The following is a 21,956-nucleotide window of genomic DNA, read 5'->3' as shown; positions in this document are numbered from 1 at the left end:
CTTGACTAGTCGCTTCCTCCTGCACTGCTGCCTCTGTATCACAGGCAGCAATGTGTGGGGGGGGAGCACTTAAAAAGCTGGTATCCCCAAGCACTGTCTCTGTGGGGAAAACGGGGTGGCAGAGATGGAGCAGGAAACGGACTGAGGCAGTCCGCACTCACCCTGGGTTCCCACTGTGCTGCCTCTGCCTTTGATATATAGCAAGAGCCCTGCGGGTTGCCCGCTGTGTCCATCTGTCTTTTAAATGTAGTAAGAGCTGCAGACGGCTCTTACTACATTAAAAGGTAGAGCCACAGCCAGGATAGCGAGCACCCCGCCCCACCCCTTATCAACTAATCGATGGAAATTCCATCCACTACTCTATTAGCTGATTAATCGAAATTTAACACCCCTACCCCAGAGATATGAGATGGGAAATAGGGGTATTTTAAACAATGCCAGAAGATGTATATACACCCCAATTTATATACACACAGCCACAGTCCCTACAGAAAATGACAATAGGATAGGCAGGTGGATTTGAAAGCCGAGGAATGGGACAGGGAAGGGTTTAAGAACATCTTCCCTCAGAGTTTCAGAGAAATGTTCTTAAATCTAAACCCATTTACTTGGGATTTGCTCTATTTATAAAGATTCTGCCCTTCAGGAAGTGAAGGATAGCTTATTTCCATACCCTAAAAAGGCAAAATATTAACATAGTATAGGACTACACCGGAGCAATTTTTATTACCTGAATAGGAGGTACCGCACTTGGAAACATTCGGTGTCTTCCTTAGCTAACGCTACTGATTCCAGTGTTACCAGTATTCCGCATAGTCTACTTTCCTCCCCAAGTAGTTCCATAGGCCTCTGACAGATGACAAAGTCATCCGTTTCAAGCTGGGAAGAAAACGCTGAAGGAACTTCATCTTTTATACCTTAAGCAATTAATATAAAATATTGTATCAGTTTTCCAGACCAGTACCATGCAAATTTCAACAATAAAAGAGATCAGAGTGTTCAGTTGAATCCTTAAAAATACAGAGATATAATTCACATCAATCTCAAACTGGAGGGAGCATGGTTTGGTAATCAAATTGTTGGGTCTTTTCAATCTTTAAATGTTAGAGAACCTAAGAGTCATGGGTGATGAGAGAGAAAAACTGTATTTCCCAGTATAAAGGAAGTGCAGTCTGATTTTTGAAGAAAGTGACACATTTTTATAAAAATCATTGTGTGGGTAATTTAGAATGTGTCTGCCCTAAAGGAAGTAACGCTGAGCTGAGACAAACAGCTACAATGGCATACCGAATGTGGTTTTAGCCTGACTTTGCTTAAGCAAGTACAGCCCAAAAGCATGCAGAAAGCAATCCAAAATTGTCCATTAACTGTAAGAAAGAAGCATAAGATAAATTACAGGTATGCATCCCATCATTTTAGTTCAGGCCTGTTCCTGCAAGCTATGAGAATTTTAAATGGGAAACCTGTCAACTTGCCTTCTGCCACACATACCACTGATTTAATTTTTTAAAATTCTAATTTCTGATAATCCCCCTTTATACAATGCTGCCCAAATTATTTATATTTTTAAATTCTATTTAAAATAAATGATTTTTACAGTAACCTGTTGACATTTATAAGATTTTTTTCAGCATCACAGAAACTGACTAGACACAGAAGCTGTCTATATACAAAGTTAGTTCAGTCTTTTGCTTTTAACTGCTTTGTTATAGGCCCTGATCCTGCAAGCATGTGCATGTGAGTAATCTCAATGGAAAACAGCCAAGTGTTTGCACGACTGGTGAACAGTCATTTTGATGTTCCATGTAAATATAAAAAGTACTACATTTTCAGACAAATGCAATAATCAAGCTGATGGCTGCCCCTCTAAAATGTTCTGAAAAAGTTTTTCGAGCAGCCAGCTTCCTTGAGCACATTTTGAAATTAATACAAGTTAATCTCCAGATTTATGAAAAGTAGAATTAGATTCCATATTTACCTTCATCTACAAGCTTTTCTGCTGCTCTGATTTGATTTACATATAGTTCAGTATTATCTGAACTTTTCTGAACAGATTCCAGCTTCAGGATTAAAACATCCAATTCCGTAGTTACAGCTATGTACCCAGCACAAAATGCTACTTCTGTAGGGGTGATATTATCAATGTGCAAAATTAAGGAGAGTTCAAAGTCCAATACAGTCAGATCCTGATTTAAGACAAGATATTTCAAGCAGAACATGACTAGTTTATTTTTGCAGCCAACAAGAAGATCTCCATTTACTGGACAACACGAAATGCACAACGGTGGGTCTGAAAGAGGCATTTCCATAATTGACATCTGGACTTTAGAAGATTCATTGTACGACTCTTCTATTTTGTGACCCACCATCCGGACACAAACGCGAGTGTTCTCTGTTGACATGCATCTCCAGTTCATGTAAGCTCGTAGGAAGGTGGCATTGTTTTTCTCCTCAATTGTCACCAAATAATCTCCTGGAAAAAAAAAAGAGCAATAATACTGTGATAACACTAATCAGACATAATTTATACCGTATGCATTCTATTGCTGCTAAATCCAATGCTCTTTGAGGAAAAAAAGTTGTGGAATTAAGCAAGATTTTCTGAAATGTTATTCTTGTTACCAGGTATTTTTCTTTAATAAGAAGAGTTAAAACTATATGTAATTAATTTTGTAACTGCTTACATCATGACACAAGCTATTTAATGGCAGAAATTCTGTATCATAATACAATACAATTTGTCTGCCAGTTTCCTGAGCAATAATATTGTCAGCAGTATTTAATATTCAATTATAATGATTTTAATATGAGTTATCTAGACCAGCATGTACCTGAGAAGTTTATACAAAAACCCTGGAGTATGTCAGTTAATTTTAATTACCATTGAATCTTGACTTCAGTAAGAAGTTCTGCAGCAGAACCCACTGGCACCCTGCCCCCTATCCACACTGGCACCCTGTCCCCTGCAGTAGAACCCATTGGCACCCCATTCCCACTTGCATCCCGTTCCCCTGCTGCAGAATCCTGTCACCTGCCCCAGCACCCACTAGCACCCTTCCCCAGTACCATGTCCTCTGCTCCCACCATTGCAGTTGGGGCCACATTAGTGAGGTGGGGGGAGGGGTTTGGAGGAGTTATTTTTTTGCATCTCACTTGTGTGGCCCCAGCTGACTTTTCTGTGGGTCAGTGACCCCTGACTCAAAACAGGTTCCCCACCCTTCTCATAAATAAAGGCAATGCTGAAACTTTTTGTGTTTGACATAATATTTTATTTAAAAATTAAGCTTGGCCAGCAAACCCCCAACTGGGGCCAAGCCCCCATCTGGCCGCAGCATTATAATACTCCTGTACCACCACCACCCCCGGACCCTAGATCTGAGCCTATCATACACTGGAACCCCCTGTCCTGAGCCTCTCTCATCCCCAAACTCCTGCAGCCCCACATCCTCAGTCTTCTGCCACAACACTCCTGGACCATCCACACACTGCCCATCTTACTCCTAACTTCCCTGCCCTGAGCCCCTCACATTCTCCAACCCAAACTCCTGCACCCTCACATTCACAAGCATGTGGCTTGCTTAGTACTCCAACCCCAGCACTTCCCATCCTTGAGCCCTCTCCCCGAGCCAGCATCTCCTTCTCTACCTCCTCCTGCATCCAAATTCCCTCCCAGACCTTGCACCTCTCACCCCTTCCCACATCCAAATCCCTCATTCACATCCCAGAGCCCACACATCCTGTCTCAACCCAGTGATGGTATGGCTAGACTGCAGGTGCTTTTTTTAGCGGAACAGCAAACATGCTCTTTCAGTAACCCCTGTATTCCTTGTTCCATGAGGAATAAGGGGGCTTCTGAAAGGGGTTTTTCTGACATTTGGCCCAGTCTAGACAGAATTGAAAAAAAAAGCGGCAGTATAGCCATACCCTGAGAGTGTATAAGGGCTGGGGATAGCAAGTGATGGAGAGGAGAACAGAGGGCGGGGCTTCAAGGAGGGGGTGGGGTTTTGGGGGAAGGATGGGGCGGTAGATCTTGGCTTGTTCTGACATTTAAAAAGTGATCTTGGATATAAAAAGGTTAGAGATCACTGATCTACAGTAATCACACCTGTTGTTTTGCAAACCTAACAAGGTTGTTGATACATTGATATTTTCCCAGATCCAATAACTAGCTTGTTGATACTTTGCATATTTTCCCAGGCCAAATAATCAGCATTATCAGGTGGGAAACATTCAGTATAGATACTTATGTGATCTTCCCAAGTGCTCCTGCACTTCTATGCCAGGTGGCTGTCCCAGAACTTGCTGAAAGTCAACAGTGCATTCCTACACTGTTCCATCTTGAGCAAACAGCTAACTCTTTGAGAATAACAAAAGAATAATAAGAAGCACAAAGCACAAATGGCTGCCTAGAGCATCCAGGCCTGACAGGAGATGCAGACATAAAAGGAATGACTGTGGTACACCACCTAACTTCCTCGACCTCACAATCGCATTTCCACTACAGAAGGAAAGGGAATAAGCTAGGAAATGTAGATGCATGTCACCTCTTTAAAAGAAAGGTGTAAGAACACTAAGCATATTTCCTTCAGCACTCCTGAGCACTTCTGCCTCCTTCCACACTGTACAGGCAAAAACGCCCACTACGCACTACAGTGGTTCTTACCTTTCTATGGCACTTGAGAGCTCTTCGAGTCCCTGATGCTACAATCAGATCTGTGCCATGTGACTCCCTTGAACACAGAAAATAAAATCCCCTCCCATCCATCCCCATCATTTTTAACAAGGGGAAGAATCAAAGACAATCCTGTAGCATCTTGTATTGAAAGAACAGGATTTCGCTTAGGGGTGAAGGAAAGGTTTGTTCAGTGAATCAGGGAAGCAACGGAAAAACAAGAGTGGCAGGTGGAATAAACAGAAGAAACAAGCGAGCTCTGTCTAACCTGACAACTTGTCTCTCTCGCCAACAGAGGCTGGTCCAATAAAAACCACTAGCTACCTCGCCCTCCATGTCTCACAGGAGCCGAGTCCCTTTCAGTGACACAGAGCTGAGGAAAAGGGACTGACAGACACCCTAACTATCTATCTGGCTGTGTGCATGCACTAGTATGCTTGCACAGTTATAAGTGTCCGCATCCGGGTGGGTGTTATTCTGCACATCACAGCATGGTTGTGTATCATTTTGTTAGGGCATCTGTCAGAAATAGAGAAAAGTGCCCTATTTCCCCCTCGACCCCACCGCAGCCCTGGCTGCCCCGGCCCAGTCGTTTCCAGCATCGCCCTGAGATCTGCAAGAGGAACCTGCCTGCCTAGCACTCATAACCCCGAGACGCTTACCCGCCTCGCTGTACGCCATGCGCAGCACCCGGCCCAGCGTGTTGAAACTGCCGAGCGGCTCGCAGAGCTCCTGGTCGCCCACGGCGAACGCCTCGACCCTGCAGCCGGCCGCCGCGCAGGCCACTAGCAGCGCATCCCGGCCGCAGCAGAACAGCGCCGGCTCCTGCTTGATGGGCACCACCTGCTGCGAGCCGAACGGGTGCAGGTTGTAGAGCTGCACCATGGTGCCCTTCTGAGCAGGGGACAGGACCCATCCACACACCACGGCCCAGGGCGGGTTGCAGCCGGAGAGTCCCCGTATAGCGAGCCGGGGAGACCGGGCCTTCCGCCACAGGCACCGCCCTGTCGGGTCAGGTGGGGAGAGGCGTCAGCGCGGGCCGCAGCTTCCCAAAAGGGCAGTATCTGCGTCGGAGCGCAAAAGCGCGCGGAGTCTGTGTGCCGGTGCGCGCAGCGCTCCGCTGTGCGTGTATTACTTAATGCGTGCATGTGTTAGCAAGTGAGTTGCACGCACAGCGGTTTGTACGCATATTTACAGCTGCGTGTGCTAGTGTGCACAGCAGTGCCTCCACGTGTGCCAGTGTGTGTGTCTATCTGGCTGTGTGCATGCACCAGTATAAGTGTCCGCATCTGGGTGGGTGTTATTCTGCATATCACAGCATGGTTGTGTGTGTATCATTTTGTTAGGGCATCTGTCAGCATGAGAGGTGAAAGTAAATTAAATTTCTTACAGAATAGTCATAGAAATGTGTTAGTCTGGTGTAGCTGAAACAAAATACAGAACTATGTAGCACTTTAAAGACTAACAAGATGGTTTATTAGATGATAATAAACCATCTTGTTAGTCTTTAAAGTGCTACATAGTCCTGTATTAAATTTCTTACAGGTACTGTACTGTACTGTCACAACCTTCCCCCTCTGGGGGGAGGCCTCAGGATGAGGGTCGGGGGGTTGTGACACAACAGAACATGTGAGAAATTTAAGTGTGGGATGGAGGGCTAGGGGAGGGGTGTCAGAAGAGGGTTAAGGCATGAGGGGGCAAGAGTTAGGGCAAGGAATATGGGGGTGTAGGAGTTAGAGTTGGGGTGTATAAGGAGCTCAGAGCAGGGGGTTGGGATGGGTGGGGGAAGGGCAGGAATCAGAGTTGGAGTGTTTGAGGGACTCAGGGCAGGGTGTTGGGTTGTGGGGGGTGCAGGATGCAGGGGTTTGAGGTGTGGGGAGGAGAGTGAAGGGGGGCTGATTAACTTACCTGGCTGGGAGTGGGCCACTGCAGACAATCCACCTCTCCTCCTGCCCCAGCCTTGCTGCAACGGGGTTGGGGCCAGGCTTCTGCGGCCAGATGGGGTTGCTGCTAGCCCCTCCTGCCACAGATGGAGGGAGACCACTGAGCCTACCCCGGGGCTGGAGCTGGGGCACTGTGATCCAGCTGAACAGGAGCTGATTCCACAATCTTTGCCTGCAAGAGCAAGACCATAGCTGGGCCACCATGGCAGGCACGAGGCCACTGTCAGCCCCTCCTTCTGCAGCCATGGTCCAGCCACAGTGGCTTGCTCTGGGGCTGTGCTCAGCCACCACATGACCCGCCCTGGCCGTGTGCCAGAGCTGGAGCTGGGCTGCAGGGCAGCCCCAAGGCAAACTTCCCCCCACCCTGAGCAGCCTGACAACCACCAGCAGCTTGCCCAGGGCTGGAGCTTGCACCAGCTGAATGCAAGCAGCATAAGGCAGCCACTGGAGGTAAGGTGGTAGTGTGGATAAGGCATCAATGTCTGGGGCTGTGGGTTTGGGTTTGGGTCCTACCCAGGCCCCTTACCCCACCCTAGGAGCAGCCAGGCAGCCACCATGATGCAGCTCTAGAGTAAGCAAGCTGCCCTGAGGCTGGAGCTGGCAGCAGCTGGGGTAGAGAGGATGAGGCATCCGTGGCAGTTTAGGGAGGTGTGGTGGGTCCCACTAGCCTAATACAGTGGTTTCCCACCTGTGGTCTGGGATGATACTGCAGGGGGTCTATGGAAAGTTTAAAAAGGAGGAGTAGGCCTGATTCTTACTCTTCTTTCTTTTTTTTATTTTTCTTTCCCTACTTTTCCTTTTCTTTTTTTCCCCCTGGGGGAGTCCATGAAACTTTAATAGATTGAAAGGGGTCTGCATGCTCAAAAAGGTTGGGAACCCCTGGCCTAATGGATAAAGCATCAGCCTCCAGACTGTGGGTTTTAGTCCCACCCATGTTTCACCCACTCCTGGGATCAGCCAGGCAACCATCAGCAGGGGTGGGGTGGGTAGCTTGCTCTGGGGTGCACTCAGCTCCAGCTCACAGCTGGGGGGGGGGAAAGAAATGCCTCTTCTTCTGTGGGTGTGGAGCCATTATTTGTGTTCATTAAATCAAAAACATTTGTAATGTCTACAAGCTAGAGCCCCCAGCTAAAACCTCTCCACACATCATCAAGGATCTTCAACAGGGATCAGCAGCCTTAAGTGGCACGTAAGCCATAAATGGCACATGAGCCAATTATTAGTGGCATGCGTGGTGAGAGCTCACCCCGCCTCCTCCCCCCCCCCCCCCCCAGCAGTGGCTGGAGCCTTGGGTGTCACTGTGCAGCTGCAGGCTGGAGAATCAGCCCCGGCTTCCTGCTGGAAGGGCAAGTGTGGGGGGAGGCATGGGCATGTAGGGGCTGGAACAGGTGGCATGACCTCGCATTGGACTCCACGTCCCTGGGGCTGTGCCTGCCAAGCCAGGGCATGCAGGTCCCAAGAGCTAAGGCCACGTTTCTCAAACTGGGTCCCGACCCCCCGGGTGGTCACGAGCAACTTAGAGGGGGGTCGCTATATCACAAAGTTTGAGAACCCCTGAGCTAAGGGGTTAACACCCCCAGCCCCCACTACAGGCTCTGCTCCCTGCTCTGGGAGGAGGCAGGGCTGGAGCTGCTCTGCAGATCTGGGGATGAGTGGCCAGCGACAAGCTGCTGCTGCCTCTGTGGGGCGCCGAGGCCCGGGCTGCTCCACGCTGCTGTTATGCTTAAATGAAGCACACAAGGTCTTTTATAGGGGAAAAGGCAGTATGCCGCATTTATTGAGAATACAACAGTAGCATATGCTTTTCAGTCACTCACACACACAAACACCATACACACACAGTCCCGCCAGATGATGTTATAGTTACCAGTCCAGAGTCTGGATCAATCTAGTGGCCAGCCAGATCAATCACAGAAGGAGAGCAGGGCCTTTTGTCGGTCGTGATCCGATGTTCTTCTGGAGTTGGTGGCAATATGAACCCAAAGTTCCATAACAAAGCACCTTTAGCATCTGAGGAAGAGAGTTGTAGCTCAGTCACTCAGACATATAATTTTGTTTTAATTTACAGGAGGTAATGCTTCCCGCTTCTTACTAATGTCACCTGAGAGTGAGCACTGTTATAGTTGGTGTTGCACAGTATTTACATATGGGATGTACTAAACATTCATATGTCCCTTCCTGTTACAACCACCATTCCAAGAGGATGTGCTTTCGTACTGAATTTAATTTCATGTTTTATTATTAACTGTGATTAAAACTCCAATTTTTAGCAACTGTTTTAATCTCACAATTGATATTTTTTTAAATTGTTTGACAGCCTAATTTTTATCTTTGCCACCTTTAACTGTTTTCTTTTTTTAACATGGCTGAAAATACGTCATTAGACAAATTAAACTTAGGATCTTTTCATTATACTGAAGTTTTCTTTGTGAAGGGGCTTTATTAAATTCCAATAGGCTTTTCAGATCATATCCCAATAAGGAATTAGAGAAAACTTTTAAATGTCATGTGAGAGCAAGTGCAATTCATGTTGATTTATAGAAAACGCAAAGATACATAATCAGATGACTCTCAGCTGATGATCCTAATGACTATCTTGGTTGTAACTGATTGTGTGCCTAAGAAGTTGGAGAGAACCTCAACTTTTGTTTCTATAGACAACAGGAGAGGGAAGGAACACACTATGCACATATGAAGATGTTTTAGATTCTACATGAGTGTCAGTAAAGCAATTATAAAACCATCCAAAGGTAAATTAAATTAATTTTGAGGTAAATATTTATTTGCTGGGTAAACAAGGTATAGAAACTGCCTAACAAAGAAAAGAATGACTGCACTGAAAAACCTTGCCATTTCTTTGCTTTTAAGTTCTGAGATTCTCAACTATGTATCTCGTTGTCCAAACCTCTAAGTGGCTGAAGAAATTTGGGCTTCTTCGAGTAGTGTCCCTATGGGTGTTCCACTTTGGGTATATGTGCGCTCCTGCACCTCTAATTGGAGATTTTTGGTAGCAGTGCCCATTGAGCCTGCGCATGTTCTGTCCCTCCCTCTTGATGTACCTTGAGGGTATCTAGCACTGCAGGGGGGCTAAATCCTTTCACTTCTCTCTCAATTGCCTTTGGCCTCACACAGAGGCTACGTCTACACTGCAGGCTTCTTGCGCAAGAAGCTTTTTGTGGAAGAGATCTTCTGCATAAAATTCTTGCTCAAGAGTGCATCTTCACTACAAAAGTGCATTGCAAAAGTGAAGCGCTTTTGCGCAAGAGAGCATCCAGACTGCATGGATGCTCTCTTGAAAGAAAGCTCTGATTGCTATTCACAGGATAGCCACCAGAGCACTTGTGCTTTTGTCAATTGGCTCTTTTTGCGCAAAAACCCCGTTGCCCGTCCACACACACCTTTTTAAAGGAATTATTCCTCATAGAAAGATGAATACCTACACCGCAAAAACCCCTCTGTTCTTTTGATTTACTGTAAATGTACTTGCGCAAAAACATGCTTGAGGTGTGGATACTCCGTGGGTTTTTGCACAAAAACCCTGTAATATAGACGTAGCCAGAGAGAGCAGTTGTTCCTTCCTTATTTGTATTATTAGCATAATTAGTAGCTTTTGTTTCTTTTGTTCTCCCTAACAGTGTACCTTTTTTTTTTAACTCCCTTGGGATTAAAAAGAAGGAAAAAGGAGGAAAAATTGTTTTTTATCTGGGACAGGCATAAGGATCTTGCGGAAAAAGGGGTTTTTGTGCAAAACGGCCACAGTCACACTGCCTGTTTTTGCACAAAAACCCCTAGCGCAAAAATGGAATGAAAGAGAGTATGCAAATGAAGTGTGGGAAAATGCTAATCTGCACTTCATTTGCATAGGCTCTTGTGGCAAAACTCATAGTGTAGCCGTAACCCTGGAGATCAGAGACCTTGTGTCCTGAGGTCACCAATGTGAACCCTTCAGCCCAACGCCAAGGCATCTGTCATCAGAATGAGAGATGATTCAGGTGATAAGAAAGAGACCTCTGTGCAGACCATCTGAGGGTTTAGCCACTACCAGAGGGAGTTGAGGACCTGCGGGGTACGGGTGACTATCATGTCCAGTAGAACTCAGTCTGCAGACCTGTGCCACGCCAGCAGAGGTTGCAGGTGCAATATGTAAGTGAAGGCTGACATGTGACCCAGGAGCCTGAGACAGTGGGAAAAGTTATTAAGTCCCAAATAAGTGTACCCAGGATCAGAAAGCGAGTCTGAGGAAGGGAAGCCCTGATCTGGATAGAGTCTAGTTGAATTTTTATAAATTCTATCCTCTAAAATGGAATTAGGATCAACTTTTCCACACTCAGCATTAGGCCTAGTGCGAGGAATGTGACACACTAGAGTCACATGCTGCTTGACTTGTAGCCTCAATCTTCTTTTGATTAACCAATTGTTCAGTTAGAGATACATCTGAACACCCCTCCAGCACAGAAAGCGGCCACGACCACCATACATATAATAAATATCCAGGGGGCTACTGGTAGCCAAAAGGGAGGACTGTGAATTGGTAGTGCATCTCCCAGTGCAAACCAAAGGAGCCTCCTGTGGGAAGGCACTATGGGGATATGAAAATATACGTCCCTCAAATTGAGGGAGGCATACCAGTTGCCTGAATCCAGTGCAGGAATGATAGCTGCCAGGGAGACTGTACAAAACCTTAGCTTCTTTATGTATTGGTTGAGGTTGCAAAAGTCAAAAATATGCTGAAAGCCACCCTTGGCTTTTGGCATAATAAGTAACAGAAGTAAAAACCCACGCCCTGGAAGTCTGGAGGGACCTCTTCCACCACTCCTGTCATAATCAGGAGTGCTGACCAGCACCGAGTGAGTAAGGGGTTAACTAATTTCTCTTGTACCTAGCCAGCCAGTTGTCAGCCAATAACAATGCAGGTAGCAATTTCAAACTGGAAGAGAGGGGTTTTCTTTCTCTTTGCTTTGTTTGAGAGGCAGAGCAGTTTCTACCAAGTACTGAGGAAGATGGGAGACACTTCTCTCTCCAAGGACAGATTTCTTACAAGATGTAAGTAGGGAAAAGTTTAGCTAGTCCATCAGGATTTGTTGTTTTCCTTGTTTTGGGATTTGAAAATAATGTCTGAGCTGTTGTTGTTTTTTTCTTTTGTAACTAAGGCTTTTAGACCAGGGACTTTCTCTGAGTATCTATATTAAATGGTGGCTCTTTCCATCTAGCCAATTTACTATGCTTTCAACTGTAGTTTTGTTTTGATAATAAACAATTGTTTCTTTTTTCTAATTAACCAGTATTGGTTGATTTTTGTGTCCTGGAAGGTTTGTCTGTGTGTATCTGCATGCCTGACTGAGGGGTCAGCTATCAGAGACTGCAGCTTGTTTTTCTCTTTTCTTTTTCAAACTCTTTTGGTGAAAAAGAGCTTGGGGTACCCATGGGGTTGGTTTCAAGTGTCCACCCTATTTGTGGGTTTAAAGCACTTGATGGTGGCAGCGGATTCCCCAAAATCTGGGTACAGTAAGCTTCTGACAAACCGGCACTTTTAGGACCCAGGGGGTGCCGGATTATCAGATATGCCGGAGTACTGGAAGGGGGGCTACGAGGGGTCTGAGGTGGGGGTTGGCGGGGAACTGCGCAGCGTGGAAGAGGGCGGTGCTGCGGGACCAACCCGGCAGCACCCCAGCTGCTCTGCCCCCGTCTTCCCCAAGTCAGCCGCTGCTGAAACTGATCAGCGGCTGACTTGGGGACGCCAGGGGCAGAGCAGCTCCAACTGTCCGGCTGGCCAGAGCACTTCCGGGGTTCCAGTTGGTGCCGGATTATCAGGAGTGCCGGACCACTGGATGCCGGACAATTGGAGTTTTACTGTATTAGGACTTCAGGGGGAAGTTTTTGGGTTTTGTACCGGAACCTGTAGAGGGCAAGGTTTTGGAGTGCTCTGGAGGGCCCCCAGCTTCTGCATTCGTTGTGCTGGAGTGAGGAACAGCCTTGACAACTCCCAATTGGAAGAGCAACTGCATCTCTTGAAATAGTTGATGCCTGTGAGAGGGGTCCCTGAATAGTGCCAGGGATGCAGAGTGGGAGGAAGGAAAACTGGAGGGTATATTCCAGTTCTCCCATACTTAACACCAAGCGATCTGAAGTAATCTGGGCCCAAGCACGGCAGAAGAGGTATAGAGGTTTCCAAACAATGGGGAAGGATCTGGATGGAGATTGGAATGCTGTCCCGAAGTGCAACTTCAAAAGTTCATTTTTGGGACTAAGACTGCTTGGATGAGGACTGCACCCTTGTTTGAGGCGTTAGGAGGCCTCCTCTGGTTGGGCCTTCCCCCAAAGTTGTGCCTCTGTTGGGACAGGTAGTAACAAGAGGGGGGGCTGCGGCTTGAAGGGCTTCCTTTGTGGGGCTGGTGTATAGAGGCCCAGTGACATTAGAGTGGCCATAGTGTCCTTGAGGCTGAGGAGCCTGGAATCTGTTTGTGTGGGGGAGCCTGCACTACCCTGCCTTGGCAATAAATGGTGAAGTCTGTCTAAAAGCAAACCCGGGTCTGTCTCAAGTCTGGTGCGCCAAAGCATGCAGGCCAGGCCTGAGAGTCAGGAATTGTTTTGAATAACAATGCAGATTAAGCATGGTACGCGAGACCACGTCAAGAACATATGACAAGCAACCTTGTACTGGTACTTCTATTCCTGATAAGCAAAAATTACAGAGGCAGCCATGAAACTGTCAACTACGCACATAGCAGCAATGTCCTGAGCAGAATGTACCCCAAGTGGGGCACCGGGCATTTTATGTATCCTACACAATACGTAATCAATTGGTAAATATTATTAGAACAACCAAGTTTGTTATATAATGGGTGTAGTAAGAACAATCGATGGGAAGGATTGACCCATACGTCCTGCTCGATGTAACTATAAGTAAATAGACCCTTCACACCGGCGACCCAGTGCATGGTGTTCCATTGCATGGGAAGAAAAGGAACCATGACCTCCTGCCTTGTACTGTAGGTAGCATCCGGGTGAAGTGTAAGTGAATTAGGCTTTATTGTTGTATTATAGTAGATAGTCTTGTAATTCCTTTTGCATTGCTTTGTGCTATATTAATTGCTTTAGAATTTATAGTATTTAAGGTTTAAATTGTATAGTAATTGTTTTTAAGGCTTGTAAAACTTAAACAACTGTATTAACTGCTTAAAGCTTGCAATAAATAAGAAAGTGGTTAAGTAGCCCGGGCATGTCCTGGTTTCTCTTGGATCTAAAATAAATCGAACCACATGACCGTTTGCTCCACAAACAGTTCCGAATCCTCAATTGTCTTCTGGACCTCTCATGGAATCCCAGAAACCTGAATCTAAGAACTCTGGCATATAACAGTGACCATGGACATTGTACGCACAGCTGAGTCTGCCACATCTAGTGCCACCTGCAGGTAGGTCCTGGAAATAATTTTACTCTCCTCTAAAAGGGCTGAAGCTCTGACCAGGACTCTTGTTAGAAAGAGTTCCTTAAACTTCTGCAAAGACATCCAGGAGTAAAAATTATAACAGCTAAGAATGGCCTGCTGATTTGATGTTTTCAGCTGAAGCCCCCCTGTCAAATAGACCTTGTGGCCCAGGAAGCCCATTTTCTTTGCTTCCTTCAACTTAGGGGTAGACTCTTGCCTTTTCTTGGTATTTGCCATGTCGACCACCAGAACACCCAGCTATGTATTCATATCCCTTAGATAGGACAAAATACTTCTTCTCCATACCTGTTGCAGTGAGAAATGGAAGCAGGAGTTTGCCACAAGGTCTTTGTGGTGGTTGAAATAATCTTAATAAAAGCCAGGGCCAATCTAAAGGATCCCTTGGGGACCATTATGTTGGCTGAAGTGTCAAGGTCTTCGGCTACCTCTTCGGCTTCAAGACCCAAGTCCTGAGCTACCCTCCTGAGTAGTTCCTGATGGGCCCTATTGTGCATAGGCAGTAAGGAGGTGAATGAGCCCACCACTGCCTCATCAGAGGAGGAAGATGAAGGTCCACCAGTTCTATGTCCTCCTGAACCTCAAACTGCATTGAAGAAGGCAGGGCATAACCCAGGTTAACCACTTCTCTGGATAGCATTGCAATGCTAGGTTGCACACCAGTGACGGTGCAGGGTTTCACTCCAATGACAATGTCTGGAGGCATGCTGATCTTGGTGCCAGGCTGTAGATCGATCTCATGCTGAGTTGTGCTCTGATCCTAGTGCTGGGTTGAAGGCTGATTGCAGTGCAAAGCTGGGCACTGATCATGGTGCCTGTGCCAAAACAGTCCCAGGGGCTTTCACTAGAGCAGGGCTACTCAACTTTGCAAGCCCTGGGACCACAATGATACTCACAGTTCATGCCAAGGGCCACAATTTAAGTGTGGGTGCATATACATGCAAATATATGTAAATAACTTCTTTCACACAGATGGGCATGAATACAAAGATTAAGGCAAGACTACACAACACGCAGGCCCCATTTAAGTCAGTTCTGTTGATATTAATAAAATGCAGTATTTATCCAATTTCCACCCATATTACAGCACTTTTAGGGTGCATTTACACTACAGGGCTTAACTCGAAATAAGCAACATAAATTGAGCTACATCACTTGTGTATCTTATTTTGAAATAGTGAGTGTCTACACAGCTCTTATTTCAAAATAGAGCACTCTTCCTCTGACTTCCCTTACTCCTTGTACAAGGGTTAAAGGAATAGGAGTAAGAAATCCTCTAGTTTGACAGTATTTTGACACTATTTTGAAATAACTGCCAACTGTGTAGACATGGACGAATAGCGCTAGTTATTTCCAAATAGCATTGCAGTGTAGACGTACCCTTAATGAGCAATGACAGTTTGGGAATTTAACTACTAAAATGCATATCAACAGAAGACCACTATATTGACTAGCCATTGAGGAGCGTGTTCCCATTGGAGGCCATGTTCAAAGGATCCCATCTGCGGACCTCATGTTGAGCCCCGTGTCAACCCAAACTGCATCGCAGGCCACAAACAGATGAGCCACGTGTTGAGTAGCCCTGACTTAAGGCAAGAATTGTAGGGGTCCCTGTGGGCATAGTCCTACAAAGGGGTAGGAATAAATGGTAAATTTTCCGAGCGGAGAGCGGTAACTAGTGGGGTCCCCCCCGCCAAGGGTCCATCCTGGGACCCATCCTGTTCCATTTATTTATAAATGATCTAGAAAAAGGGGTGAACAGTGAGATGGCAAAATTTGCAGATGATACTAAACTGCTCAAGATAGTTAAGACCAAAGTAGACTCTGAAGAGCCTCAAAAAGATCTCAGCAAACTAAGTGATTGGGCAACAAAATGGCAAATGAAATGTAAAGTTGATAAATGTAAAGTAATGCACATTGGAAAACATAATCCCAATTATATAGACACACAATATGATGGGGACTAATTTGGCTACAACTACTCAAGAGAGATCTTGGAGTCATTGTGGATAGTTCTCTGAAAACATCCACTCAGTATGCAGTGGCAGTGAAAAAGTGAAAGCAGTGAAAGCAAACAATGTTAGGAATAATTAAAAAAGGATACAGAATAAGACAGAAAATATCTTATTTCCTCTATATAAAATCATGATACGCCCACATCTTAAATACTGCATAGAAATGTGGTCACCTCATCTCAAAAATATATATTGGCATAGGAAAAAGTTCAGAAAAGGGCAACAAAAATGATTACGGGTTTGGAACAGATCCCATATGAAGAGAGGTTAAAAAGACTTGGACTTTTCAGTTTAGGAAGGAGACTAAGAGGAGGATATGATAGAGCTCTATAAACTCATGACTGGTGTGGAAAAAGTGAATAAGGATAAGTTATTTACTTGTTCTCATAAGAACTAGGGGTCACCAAATTAAATTAATAGATAGCAGTTTTCAAACAAAAGGAAGTTTTTCTTCACACAGTCTGTGGAACTCCTTGCCAGAGAAAGTTGTGAAGATCAGCACTTTAACAGGGTTCAAGAAATAATTAGATACATTCACAGAGGTTAGGTCCATCAATGGCTATTAGCCAGGATGGGTAGAAATGATATCCCTAGCCTCTGTTTCTCTGGAAGTGGGTAACAGAAGGGATCACATGAGGATTACCTGTTGTGATCCTACCTCTTGTAAGGTAGAAATGAATATGTAAAAGAAATGCAAATGTATAATATCTTGATGATGTAAAATGTACCATGTGAACCTCTGTATAGTGTTCAGGGCTGATGATTTTTCAAATGTAAAGGTCAACTTGTTTATTCAAATACCTGTAAGCTTAGGATTTTATGAAATTTTGCAATGTTACAAAATGGAGTCTGAAACTCCATTTTGTATTTATAGTGATAGAAATGTAGCTGTGTTAGTCTGGGGTAGTTGAAGCAAAATGCAGGACAATGTAGCACTTTAAAGACTAACAAGATGGTTTATTAGATGATGAGCTTTCGTGGGCCAGACCCACTTCCTCAGATCAAATAGTGGAAGAAAGTAGTCACAACCATATATACCAAAGGATACAATTAAAAAAAATGAACAAATATGAAAAGGACAAATCACATTGCAGAACAGAAGGGGGATGCGGGGGGGTGGGAAGGGGGAGGAAGGAAGGTAAGTGTCTGTGAATCGCTGATATTAAAGGTAGGGAGAGTGGGATGTTTGTGAGTTAATGGTGTTACAGGTGATAATTGGGGAAACTGTCTTGGTAATGGGTGAGAAAGTTCAAAGTCTTGTTAAGTCCTTGTTGGCAAGTGTCGAATTTTAACATGAATGACAGTTCAGAGGATTCCCTTTCAAGTGCAGATGTAAAAGGTCTTTGTAGCAGAATGCAGATGGCTAAGTCATTTAGAGAGTGTCCTTTCTGGTTAAAGTGGCAAGAAACTGTTTTCTCTTTGTGATTTTGTCTGATATCTGTTTTGTGGGCATTAATCCTTTGGCGAAGTGTCTGAGATGTTTGTCCAATGTACATAGCAGACGGACACTTTCGGCACATGATAGCATAGATTATATTTCTGGATGCGCAGGAATATGTGTTCTTGATCTTATAACTCACTTGGTATTTAGACATTCTCTCTGGTGTCATCCATTTGAGTTATACATTCTGACACGTCCATAGGTGGCTGTTAGGATTTAAAAACTCACTCACCTGTTGGTTATAATTTGCATAAGTTATGAATATGTATGAGCATTCTAAGCCAATCAATTAGTTTAAACCACGCTGTAAAAGCATCCTAATTCAATCAATCATTTTAAAGTGAAGCATTTATGCATATGCATGAGTAGAAGCTATAAAAGCTCTTGCTGCGCATCAGTTCGTTCTGGTCCTCGGGTTTATCCTGAGATCATAGAATAATAGGACTGGAAGGGACCTCAAGAGGTCATCGAGTCCAGCCCCCCGCCCTCAAGGCAGGACCAAGCTCCGTCTACACCATCCCTGACAGATGTCTATCTAACCTGTTCTTAAATATCTCCAGAGAGGGAGATTCCACCACCTCCCTTGGCAATTTATTCCAATATTTGACCACCCTGACAGTTAGGAATTTTTTCCTAATGTCCAATCTAAACCTCCCCTGCTGCACTTTAAGCCCATTACTCCTTGTCCTGTCCTCAGAAACGAAGAGGAACAAATTTTCTCCTTCCTCCTTGTGACACCCTTTTAGATATTTGAAAACTGCTATCATGTCGCCCCTTAATCTTCTTTTTTCCAAACTAAACAAGTCCAGTTCATGAAGCCTGGCTTCATAGGTCATGTTCTCTAAACCTTTAATCATTCTTGTCGCTCTTCTCTGTACCCTTTCCAATTTCTCCACATCTTTCTTGAAATGTGGCGCCCAGAACTGGACACAGTACTCCAGCTGAGGCCTAACTAGTGCAGAGTAGAGCGGCAGAATGACTTCACGAGTTTTGCTTACAACACACCTGTTGATACAACCTAGAATCATATTTGCTTTTTTTGCAACAGCATCACACTGTTGACTCATATTCAACTTGTGGTCCACAATGACCCCTAGATCCCTTTCCGCCATGCTCCTTCCTAGACAGTCGCTTCCCATCTTGTATGTATGGAACTGATTGTTCCTTCCTAAGTGGAGCACTTTGCATTTCTCTTTATTAAACCTCATCCTGTTTACCTCTGACCATTTCTCTAACTTGCTAAGGTCATTTTGAATTATGTCCCTATCCTCCAAAGAAGTCGCAACCCCACCCAGTTTGGTATCATCTGCAAACTTAATAAGCGTACTCTCTATCCCGATATCTACATCATTGATGAAGATATTGAACAGTACAGGTCCCAAAACAGACCCTTGAGGAACTCCACTTGTTATCCCTTTCCAGCAGGATTTAGCACCGTTAACAACAACTCTCTGACTACGGTTATCTAGCCAATTATGCACCCACCTTATCGTGGCCCTATCTAAGTTATATTTGCCTAGTTTATCAATAAGAATATCATGCGAGACCGTATCAAATGCCTTACTAAAGTCTAGGTATATGACATCCACCGCTTCTCCCTTATGCACAAGGCTCGTTATCTTATCAAAGAAAGCTATCAGATTAGTTTGGCATGACTTGTTCTTCACAAACCCATGCTGGCTATTCCCTATCACTTTATTACCTTCCAAGTGTTTGCATATGATTTCCTTAATTACCTGTTCCATTATCTTCCCTGGGACAGACATTAAACTGACCGGTCTGTAGTTTCCTGGGTTGTTCTTATTCCCCTTTTTATAGATGGGCACAATATTTGCCCTTTTCCAGTCTTCTGGAATCTCCCCCGTCTGCCATGATTTTTCAAAGATCATAGCTAAAGGCTCAGATACCTCCTCTATCAGCTCCTTGAGTATCCTGGGATGCATTTCATCAGGACCTGGTGACTTGCTGACATCTAACTTTCCTAAGTGATTTTTAACTTGTTCTTTGTGTATCCTATCTTCTAAACTTACCCTCTCTCTGCTTGTATTCACTACGTTAGGCACACCTCCAGACTTCTCGGTGAAGTCATGAGAAGATCAGGGCGTCGCTTGCGTTGGGTTTAGGCTTAGGCATAGGAGCGAATGCTGGTATGAGAAAGGTCCTGTAAAGCTTTATCTGGAGAAGCTAGCGGAAGGCTATGTTCCCTCCAGTCTATATAATCTAGTATTTTTCTGTGAGTTAGGCTGATGGAAGGTCAGACCTTCTCACTTAAGGTTAGGATTAGTTAGTTTAGTAGTTAGTTAGGTTAGTTCCCGTCATCGAGTCTGTACATCAGGCTGCGTCGGTCCACGCATGTCGGCCGTCGTCGTGTCTGTACGTCGGGCGCGTTGGGATTAGTTTAAGGTTTTATTTTTAGGTTAGGGTTAGGTTAGATAGAGCAGAGTCTAGCATCCATCGCCTGTTCCAGAGGCGCCGAAGAGCCTGAAGAATCGCACTTCGCGGAAGGTGAAGTCAGCAATTCTGCTCAGCTCTCCGTGGGACTCCTGGTTGTTCCTCTCTTGAGGACGAATGGATTGAGGTTGCCAGCTTTGACCCTGAGGCAGCCGACGAGGTACACCTGGTTGTTCCTCTCCTGCGGCTTTCAAATAGCCAAGGGATTGAAGGTCACCAGCTTCCCATCAATCGTCCTACGTCGAAGACTCTGTGGTAGGCATAGGGACTTGGAGGGACTTCCCCTTCTTGTCCGTGTAGTTTAATAGGGGACTGCCCCCTTATTTGCTAATTAGATGTATACCATTCTATATATTCTACTGTTTGTTAAATTTAATCTGATTAATATAGTCTTGTGGTTATCACTGAAAACCCAAATCTTAAGTTTTTATTTAACACGCCATCTCAATCTAAGCGTTGACACTCTGCCGGTGATTAGATACGGAAAGAGGAGTCCCAACCTGAAATACCATCCCTAAGCGGATGAGTCGGGTTATTTAATAACTCTCTGGGAAGTCTTTAAACACCTTTGATCTTCCTTACTCTGTTCGAGAGACTGGTAACACTCTGGGTCATCTGGTATTGGCCACTGTTGGCAATCAAGATATTGGGCTAGATGGACCTTTGGTCTGGGTCAGTATGACCGTTCTTATGACATACTGTGCATTCCCCACAGTTACTGGAAAGATACGCAGACAGAAAATGGGACAATTCATTGAACCTGCTCTCTATTCCCTTGGAATAATATACATTCTAAAGACACCAGCAGGGACTGCATCTATAGTTGGCTTCTGCTCAGACAGAACAAGGCAGTTGGGAACAGAAGTTCTTGCACATCATATATAGGGCTACCCACAGTCTGGCTCACATTCTTTTTTTTAATATTTCTATGTCTTCCTCTGTCAAGCTATTTAGATATTTGGTGCTTTTGAAAGATGAGTAATCTCAAGAGGGTCTGGGGGCCACTGATCCACAGAAGGGGCCACACTCAAGTGAGAAGGAAAAAAAACCACCCCTTGACTTGGCAGGAAAAAGCACGGGGAAAAAGATACCTGTCATGCTGGATGCTAGGGCTTCCACAGACAGCCAGGTTAACTCTTTTGAGGGACTGGAGCTAATAGATTTTGTGAGGCCCCCTTAGGCTTTGAAGTGGGGCCAAATATGAGGGATTCAGTGTATGGGAAGGGGCAACCAGGGAGTAGTCTGCAGGTGGCAGTGTAAGGTCTGGGCAGAAGGTTGGGTGCAGAAGCAGGCTGGTGTCTGGGAGGGTACTGGGGATTGGGACACTTGGCACAGCTCTGATGGGGGAACATGTGGCTCCACACAGCCCTGTGCTTGCAGGCATCACCTCCCAGCAGCTGAGATTCCTGGCCAATGAGAGCAGCACGGGAAAAGTCGGTAGTTCCTTGCACTGCCATTCCCACAGCTAGGGGAAATAGCAATGTGGGGAACCATTTTCTTCCTCTACCAGGCAAAGCTGGCAATGCAGGGACTTTAGTGCTGGCTCCCTGCTGTACAGAATCATTAATGTGCTGGACTCCATTTTGAATTTCTCAGATTCCAGAGATAAACAAGAACTGGTTGCAACTGGCATTTCCCACCAAGAACTTCATTTGCATGTTAGCTACCTCAGACATGCACTCTGCTGCACACAACAATGAACTTTTGCACACATCACAGGGACAGTTGCACTCAGCACCCCCACTTTGTTTTCCCGCCCATGAAATAATATAAATCCCCTCGTGGGCCAGCATGCGTGCTTCGTCTCTCATCTGGACAGCAAGTTTGTGGCTCTGTTCCGCTTGTGGTGAAGGCCCAAAGTGTGGTTCCCAGATCTGCTGCAGCTCTCCAGTGTACCATCTATAGGTCACCAGAGTGTTTGGAATCTCTGAACTAGTGTAGGTGTTTCCCTTTACATCTCATACTGAAGGGTGGATATTTGTGACCA

At 45.2% G+C, this 21,956-nt stretch overlaps 2 protein-coding genes across 2 annotated transcripts in view; one reads left to right on the top strand and one right to left on the bottom strand.

The window, feature by feature from the left end:
* The window catches only part of HPS3 (HPS3 biogenesis of lysosomal organelles complex 2 subunit 1), a 38,540-nt gene extending 32,844 nt beyond the window's left edge, over nt 1-5,696 (bottom strand). The window contains exons 1-3 of the mRNA XM_075937698.1: nt 5,335-5,696; nt 1,979-2,473; nt 731-917 (exon numbers count right to left, since the gene is read on the bottom strand). Of these exons, the coding sequence (XP_075793813.1) occupies nt 731-917; nt 1,979-2,473; nt 5,335-5,557 (905 nt within the window). The 5' untranslated portion in view covers nt 5,558-5,696. The remainder of the gene's footprint in view (nt 1-730; nt 918-1,978; nt 2,474-5,334) is intronic.
* A 5,857-nt stretch (nt 5,697-11,553) lies between these two features.
* The window catches only part of HLTF (helicase like transcription factor), a 110,863-nt gene continuing 100,460 nt past the window's right edge, over nt 11,554-21,956 (top strand). Inside the window, exon 1 of the mRNA XM_075937692.1 lies at nt 11,554-11,658. The gene's annotated coding sequence lies outside the window, so the exon portion shown is untranslated. The remainder of the gene's footprint in view (nt 11,659-21,956) is intronic.

This window comes from Pelodiscus sinensis, chromosome 10 (assembly GCF_049634645.1).
Source record: "Pelodiscus sinensis isolate JC-2024 chromosome 10, ASM4963464v1, whole genome shotgun sequence".
Taxonomy (NCBI): Eukaryota; Metazoa; Chordata; order Testudines; family Trionychidae; genus Pelodiscus; species Pelodiscus sinensis.
This window is presented reverse-complemented; position numbering and strand designations above follow the sequence as displayed.